Here is a 27,247-nt window from a genome sequence, read left to right on the forward strand (position 1 = left end):
CTGATTATGTGGGCTTCTTTGTTGAAAAACCTCTTGTGACTTTTCTTACTAAATTAAGTGCAGCCACGTTGGCATTTAAGACTCTCCACTAATGGTCTCTGTCACAGACTCTGAATTTGGACAGGCCTGGCCTTTATTTTAGGAAGGCAGTGTTATCAGCAAGGGACTATCATCTGGGCAGGGCAAGTCCTGGTATCTGATCCAGCTCATGGAGAAGGTATAGTTCCCAAGGGTGGGAGTGATCTTTAGATAGAAGTGGGCAAAATTAAATATGTGAGCATTCCAGCATATGGGTGAAATTACACTAGATGTACAAGCATTTGGTACTAGGATGATCTGCTTATTTAAGGTGTGGGAACAGGTCTTTCATGGAATGTGAGGTCTGGATCCAGGATCAAGGACACAAAGATTGTCAAGAGTAAAGCTAATAGCTGGGTAAGGATGGGAAAGGATTTCAGTCAGGATACCCCTTAGACAAACTGGAAACAATCAGGGATTGAATTTATTTATTTATTTAGTGGTGCTTGGGCTTGAATCCAGGGCCTGCAAGACAAGCACTCTAACAAACACTGAGCTATATCCCCAGCCCAGGGATTGGGTTTAAAGTGGATGTTTAGATAGGAGAACCAAAGTGCCATCTGAGGGTTAGATAGGAAGAAGTCATTTAAACATCTCCAATATTAAACCAAGCCTGATGTAGGTGGCCATGGCTGTGGAGCAAAAATAAAGATGCAGACAGAGAATAAAGCCAGACCTAATACACTAATACACAGTGTCTGCTAACCACTTCATCTTCTTTCTGAAGTCTGTCTTCTAAAAGCTTGAGCTCTGTGGTATGACTTGAATACCCTGAAATGAAATTATGTCATTTTCAGGAAAATGGATGGAATTCAAGAACATTATGTTAAATGAATGAACCAAAGTTTTTCTAGGATACATCTTCCATTTTCTATTGTTAAACTCCTACCCATTCTTCAAGGTTCAGCTCAAATGTCATCTTTCTGCCTTTCCTGTCATCCTCAGCGAAGAACTTTAGTAAAATCTTCCCTTTTTATCTTCTATAGCAGCTCTGTCCATGGAACTTTCTTTGATGTCTCATAATCTGTGGTGCTCAGTATGGTAGACATTAGCCACATGTGACTATTAATGCACTTCAGTGTGGCTAAAGACAAAGGAAGTGAAATTCTGATTTTAACTTAATTCATTTACAGAGCCACTGTGGTCAGTGGCTACTATATTGGCCAGTGCAGTTCTATGGCATTTTTCATAGTATTTTCTAATAATTCAATAGACATTCATTGCAGTTCTAATGGTAGCAGAAGCGGGCATTAGAAATGCAAGTGTGGTTAAGATATTCAGTTCCTCATGTTTACATTGTTGAGATTATAAATTAGTACAACCAGTGTAGAAATCAGTATGGAAGTTCCTCAAAAGACTAGGAATGGAACCACCATATGATCCAGCTATACCACTCCTTAGTGTTTATCCAAAAGAATTAAAGTCATTAGTATCATTACTATAATGATGCATACATACATGGATTGTGCAATCCATGTGGATTGCACAATCCACAATAGCCAAACTATGGAAACAGTCTAAGTATACATCAATGAGTGAATAAAGAAAAAGTGTTATATATACACATTGAAGTTTTTATTCAGTCATAAAGAAGAATGAAGCTTTCTCTGCTTTCTGATCATAATGTGAACAGCTTCCCTCCACCACACTCTTCCGCCTCACCGCGAGCCCTTAGGAATGGAGCTTGCTGTCTATTGATTGAGAACTCTGAAATTGTGAGCCCTTAAACAAACTTTTCATCCTGTACAATTGTTCTGGTCAGGTCTTTTAGTCAGAGCAGCAAAAAAGCTGACTGAAACAGAAATTGGTAGTGAGAAGTGGGATCCTTGCTGAGACTAACCTGACCATGTGATTCATAAGTTTCTGGAGCATTTTAGAATTGGTGGGAGGAATTTTGAGATGTTTAGCAGTGCAAGCTGTAAATGCTTTAGATTGTTGTAAGCAGAAATTAATGGCTGATTTCAGTGGGAGCTCAGAACACTAGAATGCCAATAGGACCATGGACAGTGAAGAAAGGGCTTAAGAGGGCTTAGAAAAAAAAAAGGAGAACACTATTGGTAATTGGACTAGAGGCCATTCGTGTTATATTCTGGCTGAGAATTTGTCTGTCTTTTGCCCATATCCTGAGATTTTCTGTGAGACTAATTTTAAAAGTGATGGACTCTTTAATCTGTTTCGAAGAAATCTCTAGTCAGCATAGCATTCAGATGGTGGCATGGACATTTTTGGTGGCTTTTAGGCAAATCTATTGTGATAATCAGAAGCAGAAAGCAGAGCAGAAAGATTTGAAAAACTTGGACTTGAAAGGTGGAAGTAAAACCAGGGCTAAGAAAGTTGCAGTTGTTAAAAACATTACTGCCACTGAAGAAATGCTAAAGACTTTGCCTAGAGACAATGAGAAAGATGGCTTGAGGACATCTCAGGAGCTGGCAAGTTCATATCCATCTCAAACTCAAGGAAATAAAAGTAAAAAATTCTCTAGAGAATAGACCAGTGGGACACTTTTCTTGCACAAGGGAGCCTAGGAAGTTTTTTCAACAGACTCAGCCACCCAGACACTCAGAGGCTGCAGGAGCCAGGGTCCCTTGAGGCTTTAATACTGCTTGAGTTGGTGTTAGACCTTGGTGTCAACCATGTGGTGTTGCTTCTGCAGGAATGCAGGATGCTAGCGCTAAGGGATCATGGAGGATTCCACCAAGATTTCAAATGAAGGCCTGGGAGGCCAGGCAAAGTGCAGCAGGGTCAGAGTCCCTGTGGGCAACCCGAGAGGACAATGCATGGAGATGTGAGAAGGAAGCTAAAACTGCAGTGGAAAACCCCAAAATTAAGAAATGCCAGTACCATGGAACATCTGCTGAGGAAACCTGCAGAAGTTAAGTTGAGGCAAGCCAACTAAAAGTCTACAGGGGAGACCTGCACAGAACATTACCTTGCCATGTGCCCCAGATGCCTAACATGGAGCTATAGGACTTGTTTGTCCAGCTGGATTCAGTCTTGCTTTGGTCCTAGCCCTTCTTTCTATGCCCCTATTTCTGTGAATGGAAGTGTTTACTCTGTGCCTTTACATATTGGGTACTTGTAAGTTGCTTTTGATTTTTACAGGCGCTCACTATGCAAGCTTGCCCTGAGTCTCAGAGGAGACTTTGGACTTGAACTTTGGGCAATCTTGAACTATTGAGACTTATTGGGGACTTATGAAAATGGACAAAATGTATTTTGCATTGTGAGATGAGTGTGAGCTTTTGGGGGCCAGGGGCAGAATGTTATGGTTTGGAAGTGAGGTGTCCCCCAAAAACTCACACGTGAGACAATGTGAGAGGGTTCAGAAGGGAAATGATTTGATTGTGAAAGCCTTAACCCAATCAGTGGATTAATCTCTTGACTTAATTGACTGTAACTGGAGGTGGGTAGGGTGTGGCTGGAGGAGGTGGGTCATTGGGTGCATGGCTTTGAGGTATAATTTGTATTTGGCAAGTGGAGATCTCTATCTCTGCTTTTCTGATAATCATGTGAGCCACTTCCTTCCACCACACTCTTGCACCATGATGTTCTGCCTCACCTTGTGCCCTTAGGAATGGAGCTGGCTGTCTATGGACTGAGACCTCTGAAACCATGAGCCCTTCTCTACAAAAATAAAATGAAATAAAATAAAAATAAAAAGAAGAATATATGTCATTTGCGAAAATGGATGGAACTTGAGAACATGTTAACTGAAATAAGCCAAACTCAGAAAGTCAAGGGTCATATGTTTTCTCTAATATGTGGAAGATAGAGAGGAAGAAGGAAAAGAAGTAGTGAAGATCTCATAAAAATCGAAGGGAGATCTGTAGAGTAAGAGTAAAAGAGACCAGGGAGAGGGAGGAGGGAAGGAAAAGGGAAAATATTGGATGATACTGACCAAATTATATTGTTATAGTATGTGCATGTACAAATAGTAACAATGATTCCCACCATTATATACAACTATAATGCACCAATAAAAATATGGAAAAAAAATTAAAAAGAAAATATGAGGAAAAGAAGATATCTATTTTCAAGAATTAGATGTGTGTGTGTGTGTGTGTGTGTGTGTTTATTACTATAGTTATTGGCACAGCTCTCTCTTTTTTTTTATTGGTTGTTCAAAACATTGCAAAGCTCATGACATATCATCTTTCATACATTTGACTCAAGTGGGTTATGAACTCCCATTTCAGCTCTCTTATTTACTACAACATGCTATACACTTCTTCAGGACAGGCATGTGTCTTACTTACTCATCTTTGTGTTCTTCCTAAGTTAAGTCCTAAGACAATGAATGCATATTCGACATCTTGGAAATGATTCCTATGGGATATCAAATTTATTCTCTTGTGAAAATTAATGTGGTAAGAAGTCTAGGAATAAAACATTCATGTTCTGTTTCACACTTGGAAATGCTGCAGACATTTTTTAATGTAATATTCTTAGATGTACCAAAATAGAAGATCTTTTAATTCAGTCTTCAAATATGAAAGATCAGAGTGAATGGAGAGGGAGATAAAAGGCATGTGGGTACCATCCTGATTGGAGTCTTTCCACACTTTAGTGGACTACCCATGGCCCACTCCCTGGCCATGCCATCAAGACCTGGTAGTTTTATGTTTTTTCTTTCTCCTCCACAAAATCTATTCTTATATTCATTTACACAAAGTTAGCATATGTAACTAATAAATGTCAACATTCCTACTTTTTTAGAAGCTTTTTTAAAAGTTTAAATGATTGCTATCATGTCCATGAGTGAAAGCTGTGGTTTTTCTACTTTATATTGAATGTCCCTGAACATAGGTTGTATAAAGCTCCTTCAGGAACTCACAGTAAGGTCTAGAGATTAGAGGCTACTTTATTTTTCGTTCCTGGAAAAGAAGATGGAAAATTTTACACACACAAACACACACACACAAATACATATATGAACAGATGTATGCACACATGTCATACATATATGTATAGATGTATATACATACATGCATATATGTGTATACATATATTCCTACTTTGTGTATACATCTATACATATATGTATGTATGTGTGTATATATATTTATATATTTTAAAATCAACTTATTGGTGTATAGGTTTTTTTCTTTAAAGTCATCTTTTTCATTGTATTGCAATTAGAACTTAAATTATGAGAACACTTTCTTATAGGTCGACTAAACTGAAAGTTTTAGGAATACAGGCTTATGTCTTATCTGTGTTGCTCAGCTCAAGGTGTTATTTTATTACCTAGCATAGTACCTGCTGTAGAGCTGGCAATCAGTAGTTATAAGTTCAGTTACTGGATAAATGCATAAATGAGAGTTCTCTATTCATGTCCTTTCCTAGTCTTTTATTTTTCTCCATGAGGTTTTTTTTTTCTAGTTTTTAAAAAGCCTAGTAAAATACATATAACGGTTACCATCTTTAACATTTTTGAGTGTACATTTCAGTGGAATTAAGTACATTCACACTGTTGCTCAACCATTAGCACCATAATCTCCAGAACTCTAGTCATCTTGCAAAACTGAAATGCTAAACTCATTAAACAATAACTGCCTAATCCTCTACCACCCTGCCCCTAGCTCTTGGGAACCATTCTACTTTTGTCTCTATCAATTTGACTAGTCCAAATACCTCATATCAGTAGAATCATAGACTATTTGTCTTTTTGTGACTGGCTTATTACACTGGGTTATATGGTAATTCTATTTTTAGTTTTTTGAGGAACCACTATACTGTTTTCTATAGTGTCTTGCTATTTTATATTTACACTGGAAATGATTATGACTAGGAATCATTTCCAAGATGTCGAATATGCATTCATTGTCTTAGGGTTCCAATTTCTCATTCTCACCAACCCTTGTTATTGTGTGTGTGTGTGTGTGTGTGTGTGTTTATAACAGCCATCTGAATGAATGGGAAGTGATACGTCATTGCAGTTTTAAAAAAATATTTTTTAGTTATACATGGACACAATACCTTTATTTGGTTTATTTATTTTTATATGGTGCTGAAGATCGAATCCAGTGCCTCACATGTGTGAGGCAAGCGCTCTGCCATTGAGCCACAACCCCATCCCTTCATTGCAGTTTTGATTTGCATTTCCTTAATGGTTATTGATGTTGAACATCTTTTCATGTGTTTATTGGATATTTGTATATCTTATTTGAAGAAGTTATTGGGGTATAATTATAAATCATGTAAATAATACATATAAATACATATAAATGTACCCATATTTAAGGGTATAGCTTGAAGAGTTTTGATGAATATGTATCCATGTAATACTAACCCATTCAAGGTTTAGGACATATCTGTCACCCCAGAAGGCTACTGTGTGCCCTTTGACAGGAAGTTCCCTTACACTCCTGGCCTCAGGAAACTAATGATATGTTTTTTTGTCACTATTATAAATTAACATGGACTGTTTTAGTAGTCCTCTAACATGGAATTGTTCACAATGTACTCTTTTGGCTTAATACTTCTGAGAGTCTTCCATGTTATTATAGATTGGTTGTATGATATTTAGGGAGTAAAATTCATGAACCAATGAGCAGATGGGAGATCATAATAACTGAAATTTATTAAGCACTTATGATGTGCTAAGCACTATTCAACTTTACAAATTCTATCTTATTTAGTCTCAACACCAACTCCATGAAGCAAAACAATTAACACTATTTTAGAGATGGAGTAACTGAGTCATAGGGACCATAAATAACTTGCCAAGTATCATACAGCCAACAAGTGGCAGAGCTAGGAAGTGAATTTGGAGAGCTGTGCTCCAGAGTCAAGTGTGTTAAGCTGCCTCACTGCTAATTTATCAGGTACTGGGTAAGCCCAAGCACATGGAGAGGATCTGGTGTCCATCCTACTCCTTTTCCTTTCCCTTTCTGCACTGCCATCCTTAGCCTCTTCTCATGCCATATCACCTAAGCAAGAGCACACAACACTTGTCTAAATGGAGTCTAAGTTGTCACTAGTAATCAGTAGTCCAGGAGAAAAAAGTGAAAAACAGGAATAGAAAAGAGAAGCAATTATACAACTTTTCTCATTAGTACCAACTTGCCTGATTTGATGGGCCAGTGCTTATTTTCATGCTTGATTTATCTCATGAAACTAAATAAGAATACAACAATATTAGTTCCCCAACTCTGAGTCAGTATTTCTTGAGACAAAAACAGTGATCTGTGTTTCCACTGTTTTACCAGAAATATGTCATTCTGCATAATTTTTACAGGGTATATTTGTGATATGCACTTGTTTTTGTGTTAGTAAACATTTTAAAACAAGAGCTTTCCTATCCATTATTTCATTATATCCTGACAAAAGCCCAATTACTTTGGAAAGGCAGGAACTATTAAAAAAAAAACCCCAAGATAATTGAATGATTTGTCTGAGATTATACACTAACTTTTGGATGATCATCAATATTAGTGGTTCAGCCAGGCCTAAATGGCATCTCTTTACATCATCCCCTAGTTCTTGTTCTGTTCACCAGTACAGAGGTCTCCTGGTTGTAATAAAACTTATATTGTCAACTTGGATCATGTTAATGTTAATGAGAAATAATGTAACTTATTTATTGAATCAAAAAACAAATCATTTTCCATACTTTCATGTAAGGATAGAGAGTTTTAACAGTAGATATCTTAATTACCGTGTTCTTTCCCACTTGTTTTCACAGACCAGTGACCTTTTCTACTTCCTAGTGAACAAACTACATGAGTACTTACCAGAGTCTAAGGATAAGAATGCACTTCAAAATAAAAGCCAAAGGGTTGATGAGCTGGTGTAAGTACCAACTAGATACTTTGATAGTTCCCCCCTACAGTGTTAATGATAAATTGAAGGCACTAGATAAAATATACGTGGTATTAATAATTAATGGTGCTGCAAGTTTCACTTCACAAAGAATTTTAAAAATTGCATTACACAAGAAACTGGTAACATTGGCTGTCCCAAAGAGGAAAAAATGGGTGACTGGAGGAAAATCATCATTTATTGTATCTCCTTTTTCACCTTTGATATTTTGAGTCATCAAATATTATTTATTTGAAAAAAAGGAGAAATCATGCAATTTTCTTTCTTTCTCCTCTTTGTTTTCTAGGACATGCATTGAAATTATACAGACCTTAGGACTGATGTTCAGAGAAACAGAAATTGAATCATCACGCCTAAACACATTGGCAGCTAAGAAGTAAGATCTTTTAGAAGACATTGGCCCTTGTAGTTTTGATTTGTTAACTGTTCTTGTTGAATGTCTTCCAAAACACATAATATTCTAACTTCTCAGTTCAACCCTCTTGTAAGTACATTACACTCTTTTGACTCTCTGATTCCTTCTGTGATGATTAGATTAATTGGCACATGCTGAGTTCTCTTTGTCCCTTTGGATTATTAAGGGTACAGAGGTTTTAATAACATAATTTTATCTTTTATCCTAGTTTGGTGAACTCGAAAAAGACCAAATAACCCATCATACATTAAAAGCCAGGGACTTTCCACGAGAATTTTCTAGGGTTCATTTGTATCTACAACAGAAAAATCACATTGGAAAGACAGGAATTGTATTGGCCACATTTATTATGTATAGTCATGTATTGCTTAACCATGGAAAGAATGTGTGTACCTGTATAAACCTAGATGGTATAGTCTAATATATATATATATATATATATATGTATATATATTATGTATATATATAATGTGTATATACATAAAGATATATTATACATGCACATACATATATACACTATAGCTTACTACTCCTACAGCCATGATAAACAAGGTAACACAAGATTCAATCAAGCATGAGCAAAAATGATGCAATTGAGAGATGCAATAAATGAGAAGTTATGAGGATGTTGCTGGAGTAAACTTATTTACTTAAAAGGAGAACTACACTCTAAAATAATGATTTAAAAGTGTAGTATAGTAAATATATAAACCGGTAACTGTTGTTTATTACTTTGTTAGCACATAATCAAGGATTATGCACTAAGAAAGTGCAGCATGTGCTGTACTTTTGACTTGCAGCACAGTAGGTTTGCAGAAGCAACACCATGAATAATGTGGGTAATGCTCTGTATTGTTTTGATGGCTCCAGGGTTTCTAGGTGATAGGAATTTTTCAGTTTCATTAGAATCTTATAGAGCCATTGCTGAATATGCTGTCACTGACCAAAACATCATTATGAGGCTCATGACTGTAACTGGTGACCTTAGAAGGCTTATTAAGTTATAGGATGAGCTGCTGTAATGAAGATACTCTAAAAATATTTGGCCAAAAGAAGATAGGAATTGATATCTTTCTCACATAACAGTCTATAGTAGACAGTCAAGCTTTCCTCCACAAGGCCAGCCAAGGACCTGGCTTCCTCCCCTTTAGTTACTCTGTCACCTCCTATTCTGCTGTGTCCTCTTGGTTGAAGTCACCTGACCTTAATGATTTCATTATACCACTGGGAAGTAGAAAGAGAAGCAGAGGACAAGCAAATTTCCTTTTTTAAGCAAGGCTTACAGCACTTAGGTTCACAGTGTATTGATAAGAACTCAGAGAGGATGGAATGTATCTGTAATTGGACAGCCGAGGGCCTAGCTAAACTTTGAATGGTGGTCAGCACATCTGTTATTTAAAGGAAGCATGGGAGAATCTATAATGGGGGACAATACTCAATACACAAAAATAATGTGTTCACATGTTTTATTGCTTTGACTTTTTAAATATGTATTTATGGACATGAATTATATCCTTGGGCAAAGTTCTGGTTAAAACTGAATTTGTTTCACTCACCCCTCATTGATTATTTACCTAAATTCATTATATTAGAAAATGTAGGAAGGATAAAGGAGATGAGCTCTAAAACACTTAAACCAGGGGGAAGAATAATAACTTAGTAATATTTTTCCAGGGTTTTTATTAGACTTTTAAAACATAAATTTTAGTGATAATAATCATAAATATTTTTTAAGTAACTTGCCACTTACAAGGGCATATAGGAATACTTTATAGCAGGGATGGGCAGATATTTCTATAATCCTGCCACTGTAGTACAAAGGCAGCCCTAGGCAGTATGCCAATGGATGGGCACAGCTGTGTACTAAGAAAGCTTTATTTACAGAGCTGGGGTTGTAGTTCAGTGGCAGAGCACTTGCCTAGCATGAGTGAGGCCCTGGGTTTGATCCCCAGCATTGCTAAAACAAACAAAAATGGCTCTGTGTACAAAAATAGGCTGTGTGCTGGATTTGTTTGCAGGACATAATTTGCTGACCCCTGCTTTATAGCAAACAAAGAAAGTACACTGTTATTTACTCTGCATACTTTAAGCCATTGGTAGTACTGCTAATCCCTCAGTCTCTAAGATAGAGATTTAAGACTACTTTTGGTATTTCTCTGTTCTCCTACACTAAAATTGTTGCTAAATCTTGTCTTCCTTTCCTCTTTTTTTTTTTTTTTTGGTCTCTACTTCTCTCTGTTAAAGTTGAAAAAAATTTTCCTCACTTCTGTTGTGAAATGTTGCCTTTCTTTAATTTTTCCGTTTTTAACTTGGTTTGGCCATATCAGCCCTATTATATTAATCATCTTTCCTGATATGACTAATCCTTTTCATGCCCTTCAATACATATATCCATTTGCTAAGTAGAGACTGGTTGTAATGTTATACTGTCCATTTTGATATATATAGGCTCAAGTCCTGTTATCGATAGTATTAATTAGCACAATGAATGTTTACATAACAGTGTTAGTCTTCTGTTGTCATGTAACAAATTATTACAAGTTCAGTAACTTAAAATAACATATTTATTATCGTACAGTTTCTGTGAGTTAGGAATTTTGGCACCACTGTCATCTGGGCTGGAGTTCTCTTCCAAGCTCATCTGGGTGGTTGCTGGCAGAATTGATTTGTACACAGCTATAGAACTTGTTGCTTAGCAGGAGCATATCTCTGAGCTCAGGAGAGGCTCAAGTTCTCCTTCATAGGGCTCATTCATTAGATCAGGTTTGTTCAGGATACTCCTCTTTGAATTGACTAAAAAAAGTCAATTAATTAGAGGTCTAATTATATTTGCAAAACTCTTCACCTTTCTCATCTAATATAATCATAAATTATTAGAAAAGCATATTCATAGATACTGCCCAAACTTGAAAGGAATTATATACAAAATGAAATATGGGAGGTGAGAATCCTGGAAGCCAAAGTACAATTCTGCTTTCCACAATATCATAGACTGACTTAAGAGACTATAAGTTTGTTCTTAGAGTCTGTGTTTTAAAGTATATTGAAATGCATTAAAAATTCATATACTGGAAATAATAACAAACAGAAGAATAAAAGTATTAAATTGTCGGGGCTATTTTTAAGCCTGGGATGTCAAACCTATAAGTATTTCCAGGATAAAACTACCATTTTGATTAAAATTATTGGCCTAATGGAGTTTAAATAAAGTTGACGGAAGGAGTGGGTTTCAAATTAAATTCCATTTGAGAATATAAAAAGCAATTATTCATTTTAGCATTTCCCTCTTTATTTTCATAAATGGGGATTTTATTAGATAAGTGCACTTTGCTTTATTCCTCTTAAAATGTGCTACATCCGTTCATATTTTAGTATTGTTAGAGTTGAATTTATATATTATCACAGTAAGTGACCCAGAATTTGAGAGTTCCTTTCCTTAGCTTTGAAAAGAAGCTGTTACTGAAAATGAAGGTTTATAATTAAATATAACAATGAATGGAATGTCAACTCAAACAATATCAGGAAAAGCTTCTAACAGGAGTGTTCTGTGATTTTGGAAAGATCTTCTAAAAGTAAAACTAGCCATTTTAAGTAGCCTTTATAAAACTGTAGTGAATACTCTATAGGATCTGTCCTGCTTTTTTTGAGAAACGTACTGATAATGATTCTTCTTTTCCAGACATAAGAATTAGACTTGCTTTTTGAGCTGATTGTGAGCTTTTTATCCTAGTATGATTTAAATTATTGTAAAAAGATTAGAAAGTCTCAAGTATTACTAAACACAGATTGCTTATAGTCCCCTTCATTCTGTTATAAAAGGAATGCTTATGGTTATAGAGAATTTTTATAGTCCTTATTCTTAAATTTTGTTACTACTCCTATGTTTCAAATCTACTCTGTTATTTTCTTTAGTTAGTCCAAGAATTTTCTTTTCTGTTTTGAAATGAGGTCTCGCTGTGCTGCCCAGGCTGGTCTGGAAGTCCTTCCTGGGCTTAAGCAATCCTCTCACCCCAGCCTTCCCAGGACTATAGGTATGCGCCACCATGCACAGCTAGGCATGATTTTCTCCTGCTCCTATTCAACTGTACATGGATTATTCTTAACATTTGAAGATGGTGTTACTGGCCGAGCTCCTTAGGATGCATACTTTGAGTTGTGAATTTTGCCTTTTTATTTTCAAATAGGAGGGTGCCATATATTATTCAAACATGTAGTAACTTTTAAGTGAGAATTCATATAGGTTAATGTACAGTCTACTACATTTGAAAGCAAAAGACCTGAAGTTAGTTTTATTAACTAATAGCTAGTGGTATTCAATGAAACAGTAAACCTCTAAAATGTCCTGTTAAAAAAGGGTTATAGAGTGAGGATGGGTGGAAAAAGGTACACTCATACATTGCTGGTGGGACTGCAAATTGGTGCAGCCAATTTGGAAAGCAGTATGGAGATTTCTTGGAAATCTGGGAATGGAACCACCATTCCTCTTCTTGGACTATATTCCTCTTCTTGGACTATACCCAAAGGACTTAAAAACAGCATACTACAGGGACACAGCCATATCAATGTTTATAGCAGCATAATTCACAATAGCTAAACTGTGGAGCCAACTTAGATGTCCTTCAGTGGATGAATAGGTAAAAAAAAAAAAAATGTGGCATTTATACACAATGGAATATTACTCAGCACTAAAAAAGAACAAAATCATGGCATTTGCAGATAAATGGATGGCGTTGGAGAAGATAATGCTAAGTGAAGTTAGCCAATCCCAAAAAAACAAATGCCGAATGTTTTCTCTGATATAAGGGGGTTGACTCATAGTGGGGTAGGGAGGGGGAGAGCATGGAAGGATTAGACTAATTCTAGATAGGGAAGAGGGGATGGGAGGGAAAAGGAGGGGGAAGGGGATTAGCAAGGATGGTGAAATGTGATGGTCATCATTATATAAAATACATGTATGAAGATTTGAATTTGGTGCCAACATACCTTATATCAAACAGAGATATGAAAAATTGTGGTATATATGTGTATTAAGAATTGTAATGTAAAAGAAAAAAGAGTACATGTATAATGGCATAAATTGGCATGAACATACTTTATATAGAGAGATACGAAAAATTGTGCTCTATATGTGTAATAAGGATTGTAATGCATTCCACTGTTGTTATATATTTAAAAAAAGGTGGGGTGTTCTGGAGTCATAAAACTTGGGATCAAATAAGCACTTTAAGAATTCTGGGGCCTGGGGATGTGGCTTGGGGCTGGGGATGTGGCTCAAGCAGTAACGCGCTTGCCTGGCATGCGCCGGGCACTGGGTTCGATCCTCAGCACCACATAAAAATAAAAAATAACGATGTGTCCACCGAAAACTGAAAAATAAAAAAAATTTTAAAAAGAATTCTGCACATTATTCACAATAGCCAAGATATGGAATCAACCTAAGTGTCCATGAATGGATGCAAGAAAAAAGAAAATGTGGTATACATTCACAATAGAATGCTATTCAACCTTAAAATTAAGAAAAAAGTCCTGTCATTTATGACAACATAGATGGAGCTAGAGCTGGAGGAAACTATACTAAGTGAAGTAATCCAGGCACAGAAAGACAAGTTCCATATGATATTCATTATTTGCAAAATCTAAAAATGTTGAACTCAAAGAAACAGAGTAGAATGGCAGTTACCAGGATGTCGGGGTAGTAGAATTGGTGGATGTGGTCAAAGGGTACAACATTTCAGTTAGACAAGAGGAATAAGTTCAAGTGATCTATTGTATGACATGGGGACTACAGCTAATAACAACTTATTATATATTTGAAAATTGCTAGGAGTTGATTTTAAGTGTTCTCATTACAAAAAATGTTAAGTATGAGAGGTAAAGCATACAGCTTCATTCGACCACTCCAGTGTATACATATTTCAAAACATCATTTTGTACACCATAAACATATATAATTTTATTTGTTAATTTAAAAAACAACTAAAAAAAGAAATGATATATACTATTGCTTTGTCCTAGAGATATGCAGTACATATTACCATAGTAAAGCTAATGAGAAGTCCTGTAGTAAAAGATATTCAATAAACTTAGTGTAACCAAGTATTTCCTATGTTTCTTTTGACCACAGAATCTATTTTGATCAAAATATTGCCTGAAATTATTAATTCCTAAAAAAATCTTTTGGAGCTGGGCATGGTGGTGCACGCCTGTAATCTCAGCAGCTTGGGAGGCTGAGACAGGAGGAGTGTAAGTTCAAAGCTAGCTAAGCAACTCAGTGAGACCCTGTCTCTAAATAAAATACAAAATAGTGCTGGGGATGCGGCGTGGTGGCCGAATGCCCTCAAGCTTGATCCCTGGTACCCCCCCCAAAAAAAATCCTTTGGAAAATATTACTATATTTGACATCACCAGCATCTCCCTTAAATCTAGAGTTGCTAACCTCTCCAAGCTATTTGAACTTCTAGAAGTAGACTTGCTCTGAGATAAACAAACAAAAAACCCAAGAAATTGCATTTTTATCTAAATTTCTTATTTCAAAATAAATAAATATTTCTTACTTTTACACATCTGCATGCCCAAGGGTCCAAAAGTTTAATCAAGATGTGTCTGCGAACTTGGCTTCACTGTTTTTCTTTTCAAAACTATTCATTAGGGCTGAGGTTGTGGCTCAGTGGCAGAGCTCTTGCCTCACGAGACATGTGAGGCACTGGGTTCAATCCTCAGTACCACATAAAAATAGGTAAAAAAAAAAATAAAGATATTGTGTTCATCTATAACTAAAAAATAAAAAAAAATTAAAAAGCTATTCATTAACTGCTCTTTGTGTTTATTTTTTTTTAGGGGAACTCTATTTAATCTCTTGAAGATTTTAATTAGCAAGCCTCAGATTCCAAAATCTTGTCCTGTATTTGATGTCCAATTGATGGCTGATTCAACTTTAGCTGAAATGTCTTTTGATGCTAAGGTGAGATGAAAATTTGGGGGCATACTAACTATATAGGGAATGTGGCTTCTTTTTACATGGACCATGACACTGTAGAAATATAGACATATACTTAAACCAAAGAATAGATATTTTGTTATTAATGTAAAAACCTAGATAACTATTGTCAATATTAATGTGTTCATTTTATTTGTTTTAAGGTATATATACTAAGGAAAATAATAGCCATTGTTAAAAAGTTATATGCTATGTGTCTCTGTATACAATATACATGAATTCCATATTAGGGGTCTAATGGACAAAAAAAGCAATGTCTTAGAAATTTTAGGGTTAACTCTAGGGCTTTTATTTACCATTTCTCTACCTATATAAGTGGAAGAGAATTACTTGTTTTCCTAAGGTTGTAATAAAACATTGGAAATATCAAATTGACTGCAAACCATATATTTTGAGAGAATAAATCAGCTTATTATTAATTTATTTTGAGCCAAATCAACATAGAAAATGTTTTTTAAAGTATGGACATGATTTGATAGTTCATAAACATATAATTGAAATTATGTTTTAGAAAACTCATTTACCCATTCACTCAGTATGTATTTATAAGCATCTATTATGAGCAAATAGCATGCTAGCCAGGGGGTCTAAACAGTAAGCAAAACACAATCTCTACTTTCACTGGTTTACAAACTGGTGTGAGGGACGGATGTTGCTCAAATATTCCTAGGAATATATAATTACAAACTGTCTATGGAGTGTCTGAAATACACTTTCAATGATGGAGTATAAAAAGTGGGTCAGAAGCAAGACTCCTAGGCAGGGTGCTTAAGATAATAGTGCAGTAGTTGAGGTGAGGGGGGGATGACAAAGGTTGGAAAGAAGTCTTTCCTGACCCCCAAAGGAGACTAGCCTTCCTCTTCAGAGCTCTCTTAGTTTCCTGTACTTTTCTTTCATAGCCCTGGACTCAGTTTGTAACTATGCATTTGTTAGATTGCTTTCGGTTTATAAATTAGGTTGTGTATTCCATGAGGGCAGGGACCATGTTTGTTGTTCTTCATTGTATCCCCAACACCTACCACAGTGTCTGATGCATATTTGATGAATAAATAAATGAAGAAAAGAAGAAGAAAGATGGTAATTGTAAAGAGGATAGATTCCAGAAATGTTTAAGAAATTGTGTAGTTAGGTTGATGTGAAAATAAAGTGTAAAGATTAGAAGATGACTTTTAGACTCTGACTTGAGAGTCAGATAGGAATTACAGCAAGAGAATTAGACTCACAGGGAAATACTAAGCTTGGTTTTGGGTTTAACTTGATTAGCCAATGGTATTTCTATATGAAAATACCAATTGGGCAGAATAGATAGGTCTAGTTTTCAGACTTTTTGATCTGTTGCACCTGGGGTATTAATGTGTCCAACAGGAGATGATATAAAGTTTTGTTCCAAAGGTGTAAGAGAGAGGGAGATTTCAATCTAGATCTCTCCCCTGAGAAGAATATGTTTAGGAAGAATGTATTGGCCTGTAGCAAGCCCACAGACATTTCTTATGTCTCAAGTGGCCTACAGGCCAGAAGACAATCTTCCCAATGCCTGGAGTTTTGGAGAGCAACAAAATGTCTTATGTGCATTTACTCATACTACAGAAGGGATCATAGTTTGAGTTGGGCGTAAACCTAAATACCTCAGAGAATCTGCCACCTCAATTCTAGGAAGCATATTTCTACATTCTTGAAGAGGTTATTGATAAGGTTATTGATCTGACTGATTTGGTAAATTGGTGCACAATTTTTTTGTGTGTGTTATGTTCTGTGGACAGATGTATCTTTTTTCCCTGACTGCTCTTTGAGCTGTTTTAAACCTATCATCTCTTAATTAGAGCCACTTTCTTGAGCATGACAGAACCAAATGGAACAGGAAAATGGATTGCACTAATTAAATTTTTAGTTAATAAAAATTGTTTTAGAAGTATTTAAAGGAAACCAAGAGGAACTTCTATTTTCTGGCTTAGCCTACAATAATATATTGATTATTTTTGAAAATTCTAGTTGCAGAATCTTATCCTGGAATACACAGATACAGCAACAGCACTTTTATATGAGATACTTCTTGTCTTTCAGCAGGTACACATTTTATATATCTTCTGTGATTATACATATTATGATTAATAATATGTCCAAAATGCTTATTTAGAGATAATTTCCCAAACTGGTTGATTTACATGATACTACCTTTGCTCTTAAGTGCTCATCTACTATGTTTAACAAATACCAATTTTAAAGATTTTATTAATCAGGATAAAAATGTATTTGAGGATGAGTATCTTTTTATATACGACCTGAATTTCATAACTTATTTCCTTGAGTTTTTAGGGAAACCTTGGATTGGGATCTACAAAGTTTGCTATTAGCTGGATGATGTCCTTTCTTCAAAGTTGTCCTCCTATAGTAAGTACCTAGAAGTAGTCACTGTTCAGGCCTAGCTAAACAGAAACTATTTTTTTTTTTTACTAATTAAACACAAGTTTTCTCTATGACATGATCTAGCTTACAAAACTGAAGTAATATATAAATTTGATAATTTTATTATTTAATTAAAATTAAATGGTTCTACATTTGAGATCTGATTTATTAAGGCACTGAAATGATGTTTTAGATATGGTCCTTACTTTATGAAGAACTCTTAAGATAAAAATATAAGATATTAAATTATTGGCTGTATAATTAAGTAAAAATGATTAATCTTCACCTTTAACATCGAGTATGAACATAACAATGGGAATCACCTGTGCACTCTGTGCTGGCAGTCACCATTCTGGCCCAAGATTGGTGACATTATACATTATTGGTGACATTATACCAATATACATATTGGTGACATAATATGTATAATGTCACCAATCTTCTTTTTTGACACTACATTCCCAAATAAATGGCTTAACTTTGTCTTCCCACCAGATTATAGCCAGAGGGAACTATTTGAAATAAAAATCTGATTGTCATTCCTTACTTTAAATCTCTTAGCAGTTCTTCTCTAAATAAAGGCTAGACTCGTTAAAATGGCCTTCAAGGCCTTGTGAGCTCTGGCTCTATAGCCTCATCTGGTCCCTTACTCACCCAGCTATGTGGGGGCTCTTATTCACTCCCACCCTGCTTCCCCCACTGACTTCATCACAGGACCTATCATTTCCCTCCATCTCTGTCTTAGTCTATTTTGTGTGGCTATAACAAACTAACACAGACTGGGTAATTTATAAAGAACAGATATTTATTTCACTCATGGTTCTGCAGACTGGGAAGGCCAAGATTGAGGGGCTGCATCTTGTGAGGGCCTTCTTATTACATTGTCCCATGGGTGAAGGTGAAGTGGAGTAGAGGAGTGAACTCACTTTTGTATCACACTCACTCTTGCAATATCAACCCCACTCCAGTGGGCATCCCTGTCCAATAACAACATTTATCCACCTCACTACACTGTTGCATTAGGGATTGAGTTTTGTAACACATGAACACGGGGCACAAATTCAAGCCACAGCAATCTTGCTGTCCGAAGTGCTTATCCCTCTTTCCCACCTAGTTGACCACTTCTCATCTTTCAGGCCTCACTGCCCTTTCCTGTAGGGAAGCAGAGGATGATTTTCTGACCCTCTGACTAGGTTAGGCTTTCCCTACACAGGCACACACAGTGCACAGCAGGGTCTTCTTCATTGGAATTGTCACTGCTACAGATAATATTTGTGCTGTTATATGGTTCTGCCCTGTAATAGCCATTAGTGGCACATTCTGGCTCTCTCTCCTAGGCACATGGTACAATTCTACTTCCCCCTGCACTTGAAATTAGATGGGTCTCTGTTACTTTGGCAAATGAAATGTGAGACCAAGTAACCTGTCACTTCTGGGCAGAAGCTGTAAGAGCCAGGGCATTCTTTTTCCTTCTGGCATGGTGACTGGCAATGTTCCACATGTTGATTGCTCCACCAGCTGATGACCCTGATGAACAGGGCCCCCAATAATACAAGAGGGACATACAGTGTAAAGTAATAAACTTTTGCTGTTTTATGGAAAGCATTGGTAGTTTTAGAGGTTTGTTACCATAACATTACCTACTTCATCATTACTGATATAATGTTTTTTTTTCTCTCCATAGATTTCAAGTGTCACAAGGGTGGGAGCTATATCTGTTGTGTTAGGCACATAATAAATGTTGAATAAAATATCTACTTCATTGATTCTAATAAAGACTCTATCCCTTAATCTATTCTCACTCTCCTAGTTTCCCTTTATTCATTCATACATAATTCATTTAATTGGAAATCTCGTTCAAAAGCAAGTATTCCTAACTTAATTTTCATTGCTAATAGAGGACTTAACACAAGGTAATTGTTATCTTCCCATATATGAACATGCCTCTGGGGACCAACAGTGTTTCCCTGCTTTGAGCTGTTTTTCCAGAGCAATGTTGAATCTGCCCCATGGAATCTAGATTCTCTTGTCAGATTCCTATGACATATGTTTACAAAAAGCTGGCTGGGGCCAAACACTTGTAAGCTGAGCAACAAACTGCCTTATACAAAGACCGAGCCCCTGGTCTTGGCTACTTCAGCAGTGCACAGACCCCAACCAGTTTTAGGCCCACTTAGGAGTGCCATAATTTTTACTGTTAACAACAGAAGGCCAAATGTACAAGATGCAAGACCCCTATTTGTGCAGTGGTTGTAGGCCCTGTCATCTAAACTGAGGGGTAAAAATATGGGGTCTGCAAGATTCCAAACAATAGGGAAGCTCCTTTGTCAACCTCTAGAGTTGGTTCTCCAAAGGAATTGAACTAAGTATAACGCCACGCTATAATCATAAAGCATGTCAAAATGAAGGGTGGCAAAAGCCAAAGGGATCACTAACACCATAAAAAGCATCAACATTAACCCAATTCTAAACAGCATGGGTAGAAACAGTCCATTTGAGAGAAATCTGCAAGCAAAGAGACCAACGTACCACCTCCATATCAATCAGCTCTGATTATCTTATTTGGTTAAAACAAGTGCTGAAGAACTTCAAAACTTAATCCCCAGTCAGTATGACTTGGTGCTGAGTACCATTTCAATGAGAAATAGTACAGAGGTGTTGGTGCAAGTGTGGTGAGGACTTCAACCTAGACTTGTAAATGACACTCCAGCTGAAATAGGAACTCTTGTGGGTTGAATGTAGCCTATATGTAATGGCATTTTCCTTGTCTAGGTTACCTTTGTGGCCAGTATTGTGAAACAAGTAGTGAAGGGGCTTTCAGCTTCATTGCAACTGCTAAGTCCCTTCCAAGCAGTTCTGTTGTACCAGCAGTTTTACATCCTCAAGAGCTGCCTGCAATACAGCAAGACTCTAGCTGAGTATATCAGGAATGACTACAGCGAAGAATTTAGGTAAGGGGAAAAAAAAATCTGCATCTAATCTGCAATATGACCACTCTTTTCTGATTTTCTTACAAACCTGCAACATGGCCCAATGTTTAGGTTATGTGATGACAAAAAATATATATTTTTGTCTTTAATAATATTGCACTTTGATCAGAGGAAAGAAAGTATTTGGGGGGCAGGGGATGTGGCTCAAGCGGTAGCGCGCTCGCCTGGCATGCGTGCTGCCCAGGTTCGATCCTCAGCACCACATACAAACAAAGATGTTGTGTCTGCCAAAAACTAAAAAATAAATATTAAAATTCTCTCTCTCTCTCTCTAAAAAAAAAAAAGAAAGAAAGAAAGAAAGAAAGAAAGAAAGAATTTGGGGGAGAATTCAAAGAATTTTGCCGTTCAAAATATATTCCAGGTCAGAAAATACTAGTGAAACATCAAAGTCTCTTTGGAGGATTGTTTCTCACTCTTTGTCTTTCTTGAAGCTGGCCTGTCACATAAGTAGTAATGATTGTAACCTGCTGTGAGTAATTAAGAGTAACAAACCCTAAGGAAGGGAATGGTAAATTATGGACTGTGAATTCAATTGAGTTATTAAAAAAATCAATAGATAATGGAGGAACAATTAATGAACGGTGTTAACGAGGTTTTTTTTTTTTTTCCTTTTTTGTCTCATTTATCCTTCCCTTCTCTTACTCAGAAAGGGAACAGTAAGAAAGAGCAGTAGCCAGCATTGGTTTCATCAGCCAGCTTGTTCTCTTGCACCTCAGGGGTTCCACTTCTATTTATAGGCTGGCAAAGCCACAGCCTGCATTAGCACCTATTAAGGAAAAAACCCAGGTTGTGTCTGCCTTAAGATGAAAGAGTGCAGCTGGCATAGCTTTGTTACTAGTTTGGATGGAGCTAGATAAGGCTGTGGAGACATCCATTATGGCCTTAGATTGACTTCACAAAAATTTGGCCCCATTTGTAAGGTCTGTTTTTCCTCATACACCATAGGGTTCATTATGGCTCCCATAAAGAGGATTCATTTGACTCTGGGTTTGTCCAACAACCCAGTCCCCACCCCCTACTCCTGTCTCCTCATATCTTTTTTCCTTTTTATTAAGGAAAATTCACGTAGCATAAAATTCACCATTTAAAATTGTATAGTCCACTGTCTTTTTAATATATTCCACAATGTTTTGCAACCATTGCTATTACTAAATTTAGGTTTGTGATCCTTATTTTAACCTAGGATTTTTCAACTTGCTTTGCATTAGAATCTCCTTAGTAACCATTGACAATACTGTTACCCAGGTCTGGTCTCCCACCTCGAAAGTCTGTTTGAGTTTTCTGAGCTGGGGTCTGGGCACTGAGAGTTTATAAAGCTCTCCAGGTGATTCTAATGTACACTTGGAGTTGAAAACCATTTTGTAAGCCATCCAAGGGGAGGCTTTCTCACTTTTGTCTCTTTCACAGCTTTCCTATACTGAGCTTGTGGGATAAACCCTCTCTTTCCTCTTGACTTTGCCCTAGCAGTCTCCACAGCTTGGCACTTCCATTTCAACTCCCCATTGTGCATTGCCTGAGAAACCACAGGAGCCTCAACTCATCCTTTGGCTTCCTTATTAATGCCTTGATAACTGATACATTATTAATGAAATTCACTTCCTTTGCTTAAGTAAAGTGCTTCAGTGAGCTGAAAGGCCCACATATCAAGAGATTTTCTAGGTCACAAATGGGGGAGGTTGGGAGGCTTTAAATGTTGACTGAATCTTGTGGCTCAGACTCACACACCCACAATCCTGCACCACTTAGTGTGAATGTGACCAGTATGAAATTCGTGTTCTTAAAGATCTCTCTTTTGTTTCTCTTTGTGATTTTCAGGTACTTTATTCATATGCCAGCCTTGGAAAAGAAGCTCCCATTGTGTTACCCTATTACTCAGCCAACCACTCAACTTTTTCATGAAATTCTCAAATTGGTTGAACAGAAACAATATGTAAAATGTTAATAAGAATATAAAATGTTAATTGGGAGTGGAAATCTATGAAAAAATTATTTATCTATTTATTTAATTCATCTTGAGTTCTATAAACAAAGATTTTATCTAAATGTTACATCAATACCTATGATGTTTCATCAATACCTAAGAGGTCCTTGAAGTTTATCTGCTAAAAACAAACAACAAAAAACCCTGTAAGAATGGTGCTAAAAACTAGCGTTTCTCCAGAAAGAAAAGTTTCTACAGACACAAAAAACTACAAAGGGAACAGAAGCTCAAGGAGAATAATTGGTGTGAAGCCATTAAAATATATAATGAAAAATTGTTGTACAGAGTATAAACTACAGAGTCATCAATAGAGAAATGTTGAGCAATAGGATGACACCCTACTTTTCCACCTTTAAAAACTAGTGGCAAAAGTATTTTTGGAAGAATGAGCAGGAGAAACACAGGCACAGCTGAACAGAATGTCAGCTCCTCATTTGTCAAGGATAAAGAAGCCTGGACTTTCTTTTCTTTTTTTTGAACTCAGGGACTCAGGGGCACCCAGCCACTGAGCCACATCCCCAGCCCTATTTTGTATTTTTTTAGAGACAGGGTCTCACTGAGTTGCTTAGGGCCTTGCTTTTGCTGAGGCTGGCACTTGTGATCCTCCCACTTCAGCCTATGAGCTGCTGGGATTACAGGAGTGCACCACCGTGCCCGGCACGAAGCATAGACTTTCGTGAACAAAACCAAATGCTTTATATACAGAGTTGCCATGAATGGATAATTATGAATTTAATGCATTCCACTATTGTCATATATGTAAGAAATAAATAAAAGTAAAAATTAAAAAAAACCAAAAAACCCAAATGCAGTTGGGCGCAGTGTCTCACGCCTGTAATCCCAGTGTTTCAGGAGGCTGAGGCAGGAGGATCATGAGTTCAAAGCCAGACTCAGCAAAAACGAGGTGCTAAGCAACTCAGTGAGACCCTGTCTCTAAATAAAATACAAAGTAGTGAAGCCAGAATTAGACAGGCAGTCAGTATAGATAGGTAAATCGAGTTAGGTCGGATTAAGGAGGCCAGTTTTGAGTGAGTCTGGGAAGTTGGAGACTGCCCCCTGAGGGATTGAAATGTTAATTCCTTCAGAGCCCTTCCTCCACCCTTATCAAGAAACTACCCCTGCTCCAACTTGTTGCCAAGGTAACCTGTCCCAGGAATTGCCCCTCCCTACAGGGAGCTCTAAGTGTGCTGGGGTTTGCACCATCCTGCCCTTCCCCCTTCAGCCCACCTGTTTCCCACCCTTGGGCCATCCTACCAAGCATTCCTGGGCCTAGTCATTTATGCGGGAAGGAGAAAGATAAGGGGGAAAAGGGAGGAGAACAAAGGAAGCATAGGACATCTAAAAAGGGTAGAACGCCTCGCTTCTGAGGATACCAGCTATGGCCCCCTTCTCCCTCCTGGAAGAAGTCTGTGTTACCCCATTTTTTTTAAAAAATCCTGCTTTATATGCTTGCCTCATTGTGCTTCTCTAATGTTCAAACTTCAACTTGCTGGAAACAGAACTCGTCACCAATAACTGGCAGTGTCAGTAGGGCTGGGAATGTGGCTTAGTGGTTGAGTGCCCTTGAGTTCCATCCCTGGTACCCAAAATCCAAACACCAAAACAAACAAACAAAAAAATCCCACAAATGATTCTGCCACTCTACTTCAGGCACCTGTGGGTAATGTGAACAGTCCCATAGAGTCTCTGTGGAAGAGAAATTATTCATGAGCAGTGAAGGCTCTCCCACAACCATTTAAAAAAGAGATCTTTATTATTATTATGGCTATAAACTAATCCCACAAATACTTAACTTTGGTGTCATTGTGAGCTATGGAATTTTGACTTCTAAGAACTTAGGAACTGGGCCTTCTGTGAACTTATCATGATTTGAGGAAGGATAAGAGAAAAATCTACCTCCAAAGAAAGAGTTCCCAGCTGGGCATGGTGGTGCTTGCCTGGAATCCCAGCAGTTTGGGAGGCTAAGGCAGGAGGATTGGGAATTCAAAGCCAGCTTCAGAAATTTAGCAAGGCACTAAGCAACTCAGCAAGATCCTGTCTTTCAATTAAAAAAAAAAAATATATATATATATATATATATAGATAGATAGATATATATATATATAGATAGATAGATATAGATAATATTTGCATTATTACCAAATATATATATGCGTTATTTGCATTATTGCCATATACATATATATATGGCTGAGGATTGGCTCAGGTTCAATTCCCAGTACCCTACCCTGAAAAAAAAAATTCCCAGCCATATTCACCTGTGTTGAATAATGTAATTATAGTTACAGTTTGTTGAGGACTTTCAGCAGATTCTTAATCACCATGTTCTGCAATATTTAAATAAACTATTTTGTAATTATAAATTTAGTATACAGAACATTTGTATTGGTTCTTATTGATTTTCCAAGGCCTTTCTTAGATTTAATATTTACATAGTTTACATACATTCTATGTAAAAATAGACCTGCTCTAAACCTGAGACTTTATGTGAAAATTGTACATACACATATGCTGTTAGTTTTTAAAATGTCTATGTCTATGACAAGGATGAAATTTCTACATTGTTCTGCCTCTCAGAAGCGCCAGCTCTCAGCAGTGCCAACCACGGCCTGTCATCATGAGCACCCTGTAGACTGTACCTGCAGCTTCAGAAATGACTTAATCTGCCAGTAGCAAGGTTTCCCTCATTTATAAACCCTATGTGCTTGTATTGTTGTTAGGCCAGTATTTAATGCATAAAGGCAGAATTATTGTGAGATTTTTAAAAAATGCAAACATAAATGCAATCCTGACTTAAAACTAAAAGACTGGTATAATGTTACTTTTAAAAATAATACTTAGGACTCAGGATATAGCTCAGTTGGTGCTTGTCTTGCATGCACAAGGCCCTGGGTTCAATCCCCAGCACCACACACACACACACACATACACACACACACAAATAATAATAATATTTAGACACAATGATAAAATTTTTATATATTGTTTTGTTTACAAATTATCTGTTAGCCTTGTTTCTATGAGATGTTTTTAATGTGACTTTTAAAAATGTCTTAGAAATGAAAGTTGCAGAAAGTAAGAGGAAAAAAATAGGATATCTTATTCCTGGTTCTAAGCCAAATACTGATTTTGCTTCAGGTTTTATTCTACTTCTTTCTGGGCTTCCTTCTGTTATGCAGAAGGGTGGGACTGGATGCTAAGTTCCCTTTCTCTGCCTGTAAGAAACATTTTTTTTTTTTTTAAGAGAGAGAGAGAGAGACAGAGAGAGAGAATTTTAAAATATTTATTTATTTATTTTTAGTTTTCGGCGGACACAACATCTTTGTTTGTATGTGGTGCTGAGGATCGAACCTGAGCACGCTACCGCTTGAGCCACATCCCCAGCACATGAAACAATTTTTGACACTCTGAAATGGGATAGTGTGTTCCTCTGCCATCCTGGCTTAGTAGATGACTTCACACTGGTTCCAAATAATCCTGCTTTCTTTGTGTTACCAACATTGTCCCACAAAGTCTCCAGTCTCCTCACCATCACCCATTAAGGAATCCAAGTCATCCACTTTGGGAGCAAAATGAGCATTCTGGGCTGCTAGATGAGGGATTATTCCCAAGAGATGGTCAGTCAGAGGAGTGTGACGAGATTCTGAGGACACCAGCATACATCACTTGAAACTAGACAAATGGTATACTGATGAAACCCATAGGACAACACCAAGAGCATCAACAACTCAGTTACACTTTGTCTTCTGGAAATACCCTGGCTAGTAGGGTGCTTCTACCTGGGAAGGTAGTAGTGCAGGCTTTTTTTTTTTTTTTTCTTTTTTTTGCAAACTCTGATGGTAATAGTGCAGTCTCTGCTGAGGGCTTAGAGTTTCTCATGTGCTGTCCTGCCTCTTCTGCAGCTCCTCTCCCACTGAAATCATACTTTGTCTAATTTCTGGGAGCCAAAGTTCTGTCAGAATGTACCTGAATCTTTCCATGTAAGGATAAAGTCATTGACTTTTTAAAGAGCTAATGGTTGGATTTGTCACCTTGATTTTCTTCAGTTTACTCTGTATGACTCATTTGACAGTCCCAGGAAGAGGAAGAAACAAGAAATTTTAACACTTTAAAAGGGTTATTCTTCCATAATTCTTTTATGCTTGTGAGTTTGTTTGCATTATTACCAAATGCAAGAAAAATCACCTAATAAACCATCTCTGTTGGTGATCAGACACATTTAATACTTTACCTAAACACTGGCCTCAAGCAAAAAACAAACTTGAATATGGAAATCACATAAATATATTTTTAAGAATACAAATGTCACCAGAAAGAGCCTAGTTTTTGAGCTGGTTTCAAGATTCTATATCTTTTGAACACCTTCATGATGTGAGTGCAGTCATTTACCACCCCTACTTACCCCAAAGACAATCATTTCTACCATTTTAGAAAGTATTTTTTTATTTGCTCTTTTTAGATATACATGACAGTAGAGTGTATTTTGACATACATACATAGAAGTGTAACTTATTCTACTTAGGATCCCATTCTTGTGGTTATACATGATGTGGTGTTTT

At 36.8% G+C, this 27,247-nt stretch overlaps 1 protein-coding gene and 1 long non-coding RNA gene across 3 annotated transcripts in view; one reads left to right on the plus strand and one right to left on the minus strand.

Moving 5' to 3' along the window:
* The window catches only part of CUNH12orf56 (chromosome unknown C12orf56 homolog), an 80,964-nt gene extending 58,110 nt beyond the window's left edge, over positions 1–22,854 (plus strand). Inside the window, exons 7-13 of one of the 2 annotated variants that reach the window (XM_015483059.2) lie at positions 7,766–7,872; positions 8,189–8,278; positions 15,155–15,278; positions 17,304–17,378; positions 17,628–17,702; positions 20,490–20,668; positions 22,523–22,854. In XM_015483059.2, coding sequence (XP_015338545.2) covers positions 7,766–7,872; positions 8,189–8,278; positions 15,155–15,278; positions 17,304–17,378; positions 17,628–17,702; positions 20,490–20,668; positions 22,523–22,649 — 777 coding nt within the window. In that variant the 3' untranslated portion in view covers positions 22,650–22,854. Of the gene's footprint in view, positions 1–7,765; positions 7,873–8,188; positions 8,279–15,154; positions 15,279–17,303; positions 17,379–17,627; positions 17,703–19,401; positions 20,450–20,489; positions 20,669–22,522 lie in introns of those variants that run through there. The other variant, XM_048805818.1, reaches the window with a different exon arrangement.
* LOC125617608 overlaps positions 1–27,247 on the minus strand; it is a 115,389-nt gene that overhangs the window by 56,536 nt on the left and 31,606 nt on the right. The gene's annotated exons all lie outside the window — the stretch shown is intronic.

Source organism: Marmota marmota, unplaced genomic scaffold (genome assembly GCF_001458135.2).
Source record: "Marmota marmota marmota unplaced genomic scaffold, marMar, whole genome shotgun sequence".
Lineage (NCBI taxonomy): Eukaryota > Metazoa > Chordata > Mammalia > Rodentia > Sciuridae > Marmota > Marmota marmota.